General features: G+C 71.3%; 1 protein-coding gene across 1 annotated transcript; it reads left to right on the top strand.

Moving 5' to 3' along the window:
* Positions 1-140: 140 nt before the first annotated feature.
* On the top strand, positions 141-9,591 carry LAMB2 (laminin subunit beta 2). The gene is made up of 32 exons (XM_082768228.1): positions 141-320; positions 534-703; positions 781-916; positions 1,096-1,169; positions 1,255-1,443; positions 1,517-1,580; positions 2,131-2,333; positions 2,422-2,542; positions 2,739-2,927; positions 3,055-3,234; positions 3,344-3,456; positions 3,580-3,659; positions 3,738-3,873; positions 4,056-4,211; positions 4,294-4,421; positions 4,502-4,619; positions 4,747-4,939; positions 5,008-5,151; positions 5,259-5,490; positions 5,565-5,728; positions 5,803-6,027; positions 6,341-6,555; positions 6,636-6,732; positions 6,805-7,177; positions 7,250-7,434; positions 7,513-7,754; positions 7,837-8,040; positions 8,120-8,264; positions 8,443-8,650; positions 8,732-8,873; positions 8,959-9,295; positions 9,383-9,591. The coding sequence occupies exons 1-32, from the start codon at positions 266-268 to the stop codon at positions 9,517-9,519; spliced, it is 5,355 nt and encodes a 1,784-aa protein (XP_082624354.1). The 5' UTR covers positions 141-265; the 3' UTR covers positions 9,520-9,591.
* Positions 9,592-10,405: the final 814 nt, after the last annotated feature.

Here is a 10,405-nt window from a genome sequence, read left to right as displayed (position 1 = left end):
CCCCACCTCCACGCCGCGGTCACGCGTGGCCGATCCCCGCGGCGCCCCCCGCCTCCGGCAGGGCGGGCACGGCCCCGGCCCGGCCCCGCGTGGGCCGCCCCTGCCGGGACCCGCCCCGCGCTGTGCGCCCAGCCCCGAGCTCTGCGCCCGCGGCCAACTTCGGAGAGGGGCGGCGGGACCCCCCCGGGACCCCCCCGGCACCCCACGGACCCCCCCGTCGGGTGCCACCTGCCCTGCGCCCCCCCGCGCGCTCCCCCCCGCCGCCATGCGCGCCCCCGCCGCCTTCCTCCTCCTCCTCCTCCTCGCCCCGCTGGTGGCCGGTGAGTGCGCGCCCCCCGGCCCGGGACCCCCCCGGGACCCTCCCGGTGCTGGAACGGGGCCGGGCGGCGGGCGGGGGGTCCGGTCCCGGCGGGGCATTTCCGGGCGGCCGAGGAAGGGGCCCCCGGCGGGGCTGCGCTCCCGGCCCGGGAGCAGCTTGGGGAAGGGCACGGGGAAGGGGGGACCCGGCCTCAGCCGCCCCCCTGCCCACCCAGGGCCCGGGGGAGCCGCCGCCGCCGCCCCCGACGCCCCCCAGGGCTGCGCCCGAGGCAGCTGCTACCCGGCCACCGGGGACCTGCTGGTGGGGCGAGCCTCCCGCCTGAGCGCCTCGTCCACCTGCGGGCTGCGGAGACCCCAGCCCTACTGCATCGTCAGCCACCTCCAGGTGAGCGCAACGGGGTCACGGGACAGGGCACGGGGTGGCTGGGGGTCAGCGCCAACCCCGTCCCACCCCGCTGGCAGGAGGAGAAGAAGTGCTTCGTCTGCGACTCGCGGCGCCCCTACGACGCCCGCAGCAACGCCGACAGCCACCGCATCGAGAACGTGGTCACCACCTTCGCCCCCCGCCCCAAGAAAGCCTGGTGGCAGTCGGAGAACGGTGAGTGCCCGACGGGGGCGGCGGGGTGTCCCTGGGGGGCTTCGCTTCCCGTCCTCCCATGCCGAGGAAGCTGTGACTCAGCCGGCACGGACGCGCCCCTGCGCCACGGCCAGGCAGGGCGGGCTCCGGCTGCCGGGGTCCCCCAGGGTCCCGCGGTCACGGGTGCCACCCCCACGCAGGCGTGGAGCACGTCAGCATCCAGCTGGACCTGGAGGCTGAGTTCCACTTCACCCACCTCATCATGACCTTCAAGGTGGGTGTCGGGGGGGGACGGGACAGGAGGGGCCGGGAGGGACCCCGCAGCCTGGGGGCGCCCGTCCCAGCTCTGTGCCCCGCAGACTTTCCGCCCCGCTGCCATGCTGGTGGAGCGCTCGGCCGATTTCGGGCGCAGCTGGAAGGTGTACCGCTACTTCGCCTACGACTGCGCCGCCGCCTTCCCCCACGTCCCCCGCGGGCCCCCGCGCCGCGTCGACGACGTCGTCTGCGAGTCCCGCTACTCCGACATCGAGCCCTCCACCGAGGGGGAGGTGAGGCCCCGGTGGTGCCGGGGGACGCTTCGGGGACCCTGCCAGCCCCTCCCCGCCCTCTTTCTCCCCGCAGGTGATCTACCGCGTGCTGGACCCCGCCATCCCCATCCGCGACCCCTACAGCCCTGCCATCCAGGGTGAGTGGCCAGCCCCGGCTCCCGCCTGTCTGCTCTATTTTGGGTGCCGCTATTTTGGCTGCTCTCCCCTAGCCCTGAGCCCCACGGCAGGCTGGGGGACAGAGACAGCCCACGGAGGCTGCAAGCTGGCCCCGGGGTGTGGGTGACAGTGTGGCACTGCAGGGTGCCCAGCGAAGGGAGATGGGGGCGGCCATGCAGGTGCCCAGCCCAGCGCTGAGCAGATGCACAGGACGGGGTTGATAGCAGGCAGAGGAATCGGACCAGGCGCAGGACACTGTGGGTTAATCAGCCAGCCAGGGCTAAATTTAGGCTGGAAGCAAAAGGAGAGGAATCTGCGGGGCTGAGACGCTGGGAAACTGCGGTCCCTGGGGAGCCGTCCTGCCCTGCTGGGACCCCAGCGCATTGCGCACGGCGCAGCGACCGCGTGCGCAGGAGCCCCACGGCACTCGGCCACGTGCAGCCCGGCACGATGGCACGCAGGGGGCAGGGACAAGCGGAGCCGTGAGCAGCCTGGCCACCCCGTGCCATCGCTGCCACTTGCCGTGCCCAGACCTGCTGCGCGTCACCAACCTGCGGGTGAACCTCACCAAGCTGCACACGCTGGGGGACGACCTGCTGGACTCGCGGCGGGAGATCCGGGAGAAGTACTACTACGCGCTGTACGAGCTGGTGCTGCGCGGGAACTGCTTCTGCTACGGCCACGCCTCGGAGTGCGCCCCGCTCAGCGGGGCCCCCACCACCGCCGACGGCATGGTAGGCGAGCCGGCGGCCCTCGTGCCCTGCCAGAGCGGGGCGGATGCGGTGCCCGGTCCCGCAGCCCCTCACCGCGGTGTCCCGGCAGGTGCACGGGCGCTGCGTCTGCAAGCACCACACGCAGGGCCTCAACTGCGAGCGCTGCGAGGACTTCTACCACGACCTGCCCTGGCGCCCGGCCGAGGGCTCCAGCACCAACGCCTGCCGCCGTGAGTGCCCCGTGCCGGCACCGGCACCATGGCACAGCCACCCTGTGCCTGTGGGCTGGGAATGGGGTCCTGTGTGCTGTCCTGAGGGATTTTGGGGCCCTGCACGTCTGCTTGGGGGTTTTGGCACCCTGCATGTGTTGGCTCAGGGTTGGGGACTGGGGGTGCCGCGTGCCATGCTGCGGTGTCGTCCCCGCAGGGTGTGACTGCAACGAGCACTCGCGGCGCTGCCACTTCGACATGGCCGTGTTCCTGGCCACGGGGAACACCAGCGGGGCCGTGTGCGACGGCTGCCAGCACAACACCATGGGCCGCCGCTGCCACCTCTGCAAGCCCTTCTACTACAAGGACCCCAGCAAGGACCTGCGGGACCCCGCCGTGTGCCGAGGTCAGAGCCGGGCTGCGGGGAGGGACCGGGGGTGCACGGGGTGGGACAAGGCTGCGCCTGGTCCCGGTGTCACAGACCTGTGGGGCCGGCACGAGGGGTCCGGGTGCTGACCCTGCCCGTGTCCCAGCCTGCGACTGCGACCCCGAGGGCTCCCTGGACGGAGGGCTGTGCGACGGCGCCGATGACCCTGCCCGTGGGCTGATCGCGGGGCAGTGCCGCTGCAAGGAGCACGTGCAGGGCCCCCGCTGCGACCGCTGCAAACCCGGCTTCTTCGGGCTCAGCGCTGCCAACCCGCAGGGCTGCCAGCGTACGTACCACTGCCGGGGCAGGGGCTGGCCCCGAGGGTGTGTGGGGGGCACCCACTGGTGCCGAGCACGTGGCTCGGCCCTGCTGGGTGCCACGGGGTCCCTGCGCAGGGTGCCGGTGTGACCCCCGCGGCACGGTGGCGGAGGGCGGGCGGTGCGATCCCATCAGCGGTGACTGCCTCTGCAAGCGGCTGGTGACCGGGCGCAACTGCGACCAGTGCCTGGTGAGTGCCAGGAGCCGTGCCAGGAGCTGTGCCAGGCGCTCGGGGCCGTGCCAGGGGCTGGGCACAGCGCTCAGGGCCGTGGCACCGTGGCCGGCTGCTCCCTGATGCCCTCACTCCCCGCAGCCCGAGCACTGGGCTCTCAGCCACGATCTCCAGGGCTGCCGGCCCTGTGACTGCAACGTGGGAGGTGCTCGCGACAACCTGTGAGTTTTATCACGGCCGAGGGTGTGAGGGGTGTCCCTGCCAGCCCCGGGGGGCTGACGGTGCCGCCGGGGTGCCAGGTGTGCCGTGGAGACGGGGCAGTGCCGGTGCCGCAGCCACGTGGTGGGCCGGCAGTGCGGGCAAGTGGAGCCCGGCTTCTACCGCATCAACCTGGACCACTACACCTACGAGGCTGAGGACGCCCGGCTGCACCAGGTGAGGGGCAAAGCTGTCCCTGGTGGGGGACGCAGGCTGAGCGGGGCACCAGGAGGGACATTTGCAGGGTCCCCAGGCTGGCAGGCACTGCTGGGCCCCGTTGCCCTGTCAGGCAGCAGCCGGGCTGTGCAGTGCCTGCGAGCCAAGGAGATTTTTGGGGTCCCATCTCACAATGTCCCCAGGGCTCGGTGGTGGAGCGCGAGCCCCCCGCGGGTCGCCCAGCTTCGTGGACAGGGCCAGGCTTTGCCCGCGTGCAGGAGGGCAGCTGGCTGGAGTTCCACGTGAGCGACGTGCCCTTCTCCATGGAGTACGACGTGATCATCCGCTACGAGCCCCAGGTGAGCCCTAACCGGTGCGTGTCCAAAAGAGCAGCCGTGGGGCTTTCGGTGCATGAATTTTTGCCCCGTTCTTTGCCTGCAGCACCCGGAGCCCTGGAAGGAGGTGCGGGTGAGGGTGCTGCGCCCCAGCCCCGTCTCCGCCAGCAGCCCGTGCGGGAACACCATCCCGGCTGACGACCAGCTCTCCACCAGCCTCCCGTCCGGCGCCAGGTGAGCGTCCCACCGGGGCTGTGCCGAGCCGGGGCTGGCAGGAGGCACCCGGCTGCCCGGGCTTTGCTTTGCCCCCCCAGGTACGTGGTGCTGCCCCAGCCCGTCTGCCTGGAGCGGGGCGTCTCCTACACCCTGCGCCTGGAGCTGGGCTGTGCCACGGCTCGGCAGGACTCCACCGCGAGCGTGCTCATCGATTCGGTGAGTGGGCACAGGATGGGGCACGGCATCCTTTGGGGGCGTAGGGGGACTGTGAAGGGTGCCACAAAGGCTGCAGCATTAGGGGATGTGGGGAGAGACGAGGTGACGTCCCGCTGCCCTCCCCCAGCTGGTGCTCCTGCCCCGTTACTCCTCCCTGGAGATGTTCATCGCAGGCGACCCCGGTGCCATGGGACGCCGGGAGACCTTCGAGCGGTACCGCTGCGCCCAGCACTTCCACGGCGTGGGGCAGGCTCCCGTGGCCGAGCCCTGCTCCAGCCTCCTGCACAGCCTCTCGGCCATCCTGCACAACGGGGCGCTGCGTGAGTACGGCCCCGCTCGCCCCGCATCCCGCAGCGGTGGCCGGCACTCACCTGCTCTGTGCCCGCAGCCTGCCTCTGCGACCCCCAGGGCTCGCTCAGCGCCGAGTGCCAGCCGCAGGGCGGGCAGTGCCACTGCAAGCCCAACGTCGTGGGACGGCGCTGCCACCGCTGCTCCCCGGGCACCTTCGGCTTCGGGCCCGGCGGGTGCCGAGGTGAGTGCCTGGGGCCGTGCCCCGAGCTCAGCCTGCGGAGCTGGGGGTGCGGGGAGGGGGCTTCCTGCGTGCCGGCTGCTGGGGACAGACCCTTGTGTGCCTTCCAGCCTGCCAGTGCAGCAGCGAGGGCTCGGTGAGCACCGTGTGCGACAGCACCACAGGGCAGTGTCCCTGCCGCGAGGGCGCCCACGGCTCACGCTGCGACCGCTGCCAGCCGGGCCACTGGGGCTTCCCCGCCTGCCGGCCCTGCCAGTGCAACGGGCACGCCGAGGACTGCGACCCCCGCACGGGCAGCTGCCTGCGCTGCCGCGACCACACGGACGGCGAGAGGTGCCAGAGGTGAGCAGGGAGCCTGCCCGGTAGGGGCTGAATGCTGCGGCAGCCCCGGCCCCTGCTGATTTCACACTCCCCAGGTGTGCCAACGGGCACTTCGGGAACCCGGCGCTGGGCTCTGGCCAGCACTGCCGGCCCTGCCCCTGCCCCGAGGGGCCCGGCAGCCCCCGGCACTTCGCCGCCTCCTGCTACCAGGACGGGCGCTCCCGGCAGGTTGTCTGCCACTGCAGCCCCGGGTACACAGGTAGGTGCCTGCCACGGCACGCTCGGTGTCCCCGTCCCCGTCCCCAGGTGCTGCCCAACTCTCTCTGCCCGCAGGTCCTCGCTGTGATGAGTGCGCGCCCGGGTACTACGGGGACCCGCTGCAGCCCGGGGGGCGCTGCCTGCCCTGCCAGTGCCACGATAAAATCGACATGACGGATCCGGAGGCGTGCGACCGACGCACGGGACGCTGCCTGCGCTGCCTCTACAACACGGCAGGGCCCCACTGCGCCGAGTGCCAGCCCGGCTTCTATGGGGATGCCACGCGGCACAGCTGCAGGCGTGAGCACACACGGCCGTGCTGAGCCCAGCCCGGTCCCTGTCTCCTCTGCCCAGCCCCAGCACTGCTCCCCCATCCCCACCCTCGTCCCCGTCCTCAGCTCGTGCCCATTCCCATCCCCGTTGCCACCCATCGCCACCCTCACGGCCACCTTGACTCCATCCCCTTTTTGTCCTCATCCCATCCAACTTGTCTCCATCCTGCCCCCTCCCATCCCACCCCACCTGTGCCCCCATCCCGTCCCCATCCCAATCTCCTCCCCCTTCTCTTCCTATCCCCATCCCCGTCCCCATTCAGCCCTCCCTCTGGTTCCAGGCTGCTCCTGCAACGCGCTGGGCACCGACCCCAGCACCTGCGGGCCGCAGCAGTGCCAGTGCGACCGGCAGAGCGGGCAGTGCCGCTGCCTGCCCCACGTGGAGGGCCAGGCCTGCGACCGCTGCAGCCCCAACTTCTGGAACCTGGGCAGCGGGCAGGGCTGCGAGCCCTGCGCCTGCCACCCTCAGCACGCCCTGACACCCGCCTGCAACCAGGTGAGACGCCCCGGGGACGGGGGCTTGGAGGGACGGGGTGGGGATGGGGGTGCCAGCCTCGGCCGCGCCGTGTCTTGCAGTTCACGGGGCAGTGCTCCTGCCGGCCGGGTTTTGGGGGCCGGACCTGCGCCGACTGCCAGGAGCAACACTGGGGTGACCCGCGGCTGCAGTGCCGAGGTGAGAGCCGGGGCAGGCAGGGGGGCTGCACTGTGGCTCCCAGCAGCCTGACCCCCCCATTTCTCCCCGCAGCCTGTGACTGTGACCCCCGCGGCATCGCCAGCGCCCAGTGCCACCGTGGCAGTGGGCACTGCGACTGCCGGCCCGGCGTCTCGGGCGTCCGCTGCGATCAGTGCGCCCGGGGCTTTGCCGGCACCTTCCCCGCCTGCGAGCCCTGCCACCCCTGCTTCGGGGACTGGGACCGGGTGGTGCAGGACCTGGCTGGCCGCACCCGGGCGCTGGCGCAGCGGGTCAGCCTCCTGCAGCACACCGGGGCCGCTGGCGCCTTCGAGGGCACCTTCCGTCGGCTGGAGGAGAGCCTGGCCACCGTGCAGGCCGTGGTGGCTGCCCGCAACGCCACCGCTGCCACCGCTGCTTACCTGACGCACGCCACGGAGGAGCTGCGGTGAGCACCCGGTGCGGGGCACGGCTCCCTGGGCAGCCTCGATGGCGGGGCTGTCACCTCCTTCCCTTGCAGGCGGCAGATCGGGGGGGCCACGGAGAGGCTGACACGGCTGGAGGGGGAGCTGACAGCGGCGCAGGACGCCAACTACAAAGCCAGCCACGTGCTGGGCACCGTGGACCGGGGTGCCCGTGTCCTCAACCACAGCCTGCAGGAGCTGGGGCAGCGGCTGCACGCTCTCAAGACCTCCAATTTCCTCGGTGAGCCACACCGGGGGTCCCCATGCTGGGATGCCGGGGCGGTGGGCAGGGGTTTCACTCTGCCCCCACCTCCCTCAGGTGCCTTCGACAGCATCCGTCAGTCTCACAGGGAGTCGCAGGAGGCCGAGCAACGCGCGGATGCCTCCACCCGCGCCGTGCCCAACCCCGTCAGCACCTCGGCAGCCACGCGGCGCCGCACCGAGCAGCTCCTGGCCAGCCGGCGCGACAATTTCAACCGGCAGAACGCGGCCAACCGGCGGGCACTGACGGACCTGGCGGCGAGGGCACGGGAGCTGAGCTTGCACCCTCTCAACGAGAAGGTGGGACGTGGGGACGTGGGGATGTGAGCAGGGCACAGCGCCTGGGGACGGCTCCAACCTACCTGCCTGCATCTTCTTGCAGGTGTGCGGTGCCACAAGCGATGTGCCCTGCTCCGAGAGCCCCTGTGGGGGAGCCGGGTGCCGGGATGAGGATGGGACACGGCGCTGCGGGGGGCTGAGCTGTGGTGGAGCTGTCTCCAAGGCTGACAGCGCCCTGGACCGAGCGCGGCATGCCCAGGAGGAGCTGCGGCTCACGGCCGGCGAGGTGGCCCAGCTCTCCCACCGGGTGCGTGTTGCAAGGGCATGGGTAGAAGCAGGTGAGGTGGCAACGTGTGCCAGTGCTGAGGGTCTCTGCCCCTGCCCAGGTGGCTGAGGCCAAGGGAAAGGCGGATGAAGCCCGGCAGCGAGCACAGGCAGCTCTGGACAAGGCGAACCAGACCAGGGCCCGCGTGGAGCTCTCCAACAAGGAGCTGAGGGACCTCATCAGCCACGTCAAGGCCTTCCTGAGCCGTGAGTGCCGCTGTGCCAGGGGGGACGGCTGCCCCTGCCCAGCACCGAGTGGCTCTGCACCGTGCTGCGCCTCCTGCCCCCCACCCCTGCTGCATGGCTTCAGCCATGGCTGCCCTCCACCACCACCCCGCCGTTCCCTCTACCCTGGGGCACACACACTGATGGCTCCCCCCCACAGAGGAGGGGGCTGACCCCGAGAGCATCGAGGTGGTGGCCAGCCGGGTGCTGGAGCTGTCGCTGCCTGCTTCGCCGGCCCAGATCCACCGCCTGGCCGAGGAGATCAAGGAGCGGGTGCGCAGCCTGGCCAGCGTGGACGCCATCCTGGAGCAGACGGCTGGCGACGTGCGCCAGGCTGGGCAGCTATTGCAGGACGCCCAGAGGGCCAGGTGAGCGTGGGGACACGGGGACATGGCTCCAAATGGGACCCAACCTGGGCTGGCACTGAGGCTGTGCCGCCCCGGCTGCAGGTTGCGGGCAGAGGGCGTGCGGGGTACAGCCGAGGCGGTGCAGCAGGCGCTGGAGGACGCGCAGCGAGCCCAGGGCACGGCCGAGGAGGCGCTGCGCAGCGCCGCAGCCGACATCCAGCACAGCGAGAGCACCATTGGCACGGTAAGGGCGCTCCCTGCTGCCCTCGGTCCCTGGCACCCCAAAACCCATCCCTATTTGAGGACATCCCCACACCACCCATCCCCAGATGCAGGCGCAGGCAAGGGGCGCGGAGCAGCAGCTGGCCGCAGCCATGGAGCGGATCGGTGTCCTGGAGGGACAGACAGACGCCCTGAAGGTGAAGCGTGCCAACAACAGCCTGGCGGCCACGCGTGCCCAAGAGGCAGCCAGCGTTGCCCGGGACCGTGCCGGCGAGGCCAAGCAGGTGCTTGAGGGGCCACTGCGGGACCGGTACCGGGCGGCACAGGAGCTGGTGCAGCACCGGGCGCAGGGCGCGCGGCAGGCGGGCGACCGGGCGCAGCAGCTGCGTGAGGAGGCCGCCGGGCTGCTGGAGGACGCCCAGGGCAAGCTGAGGAAGCTGCAAGGTGAGGCTGGGGAGGGCGGCTGGGCTGGGGGAGATGTGGCGAGGGGCTGTCCTCACTCGTCTCCCCCCCCATCTCTGTCCCCCGCAGTGCTGGAGAAGAAGTACGAGCAGAACGAGGTGGTGCTGGACGCCAAGGCGGCGCAGCTGGGTGAGCTGGAGGCCAGGATGAGGGAGGTGCTGGCCACCATCAACCAGCAGGTCCAGATCTACAACACCTGCCAGTGATGGATGCACTGCCACCCCCAGCCCCGCCGCTGCCCCTGCCGTGGGCACCCCACGTGTGAATAAAGCTACTGAGCAAGAGTTGCTTGTGCCGTGTCGTGGCTTCTGTTCACACCTTGGTGGCTTCAACACCTCTGGTTCTGTGCCGCCATGGGGCGGGGTGCCATGCTGTGGGGCTGAGGGTGGACAGGTAGGGCTGCTGTGGGCATGGATGACAGGGAGGGGACAGGTGACACGGTGGGATTAGGGCTTGTCTGAGGGGCTGTGGATGGAGGGTCTGGTGTGGGGGACAGGTGACAGGCTGGGGGAGGTGGCACACTGGGTGTGAGGGCTGTGGGGTGGCTGGGGACAGGGCAGGACTGGTGACACTGGGGACACAGCAGGGCTGGTGACACACAGGGACAGGGCAGGTGACAGTGCGGGACTTTGCGAGATGGGTGACACTGGAGAACACAGCAGGGCTGGTGGCACCAGGGGACATGGCAAACGACACTAGGGGGTATGGGGCAAGGCTGATGGCACTGGGGGACATATTAGATGACCCTAGGGGACAGGGCAGGGCTGGTGGCACTGGGGGACATGGCACATGACATTGGGGACATGACAGCTGACATTAGGGACATGTCAGGGCTGGTGGCACTGGGAACACAGTGGGGCTGGTGGCACTGGGGCCATGTTAGGTGACACTGTGGGCCATGGCAGTGCTGGTGGCCCAGTGGCCAGGCGCTGTGCCCCGCAGGCCGCAGCAGGCCGCCCCGTTGCCATGGCGACGCCCCGGGGGCCGGGCCCCGCCCTTGTGGGCGTCTCCCCGCGGCAGCGCGGCGATGACGTCACGGCGGGCGCCGTCTCCATGGCGCCGCGGGGGCGGGGCCGCGGAGCCGAGCGGGCC

Source organism: Aythya marila (assembly GCF_965140915.1).
Source record: "Aythya marila genome assembly, chromosome: 10".
NCBI lineage: Eukaryota > Metazoa > Chordata > Aves > Anseriformes > Anatidae > Aythya > Aythya marila.
The sequence above is the reverse complement of the archived record's forward strand: the minus strand, read 5'-3'. Positions and strand labels throughout refer to the sequence as shown.

What these genes read in the sequence shown, in the direction of transcription:
- LAMB2 (XM_082768228.1), top strand. Translation starts at nt 266, where the DNA reads ATGCGCGCCCCCGCCGCCTTCCTCCTCCTCCTCCTCCTCGCCCCGCTG. An exon ending in CAGCACCAACGCCTGCCGCC is followed by an intron (nt 2,543 to 2,738) that starts GTGAGTGCCCCG and finishes TCGTCCCCGCAG; the next exon opens with GGTGTGACTGCAACGAGCAC. An exon ending in GCGAGAGCACCATTGGCACG is followed by an intron (nt 8,874 to 8,958) that starts GTAAGGGCGCTC and finishes ACCCATCCCCAG; the next exon opens with ATGCAGGCGCAGGCAAGGGG.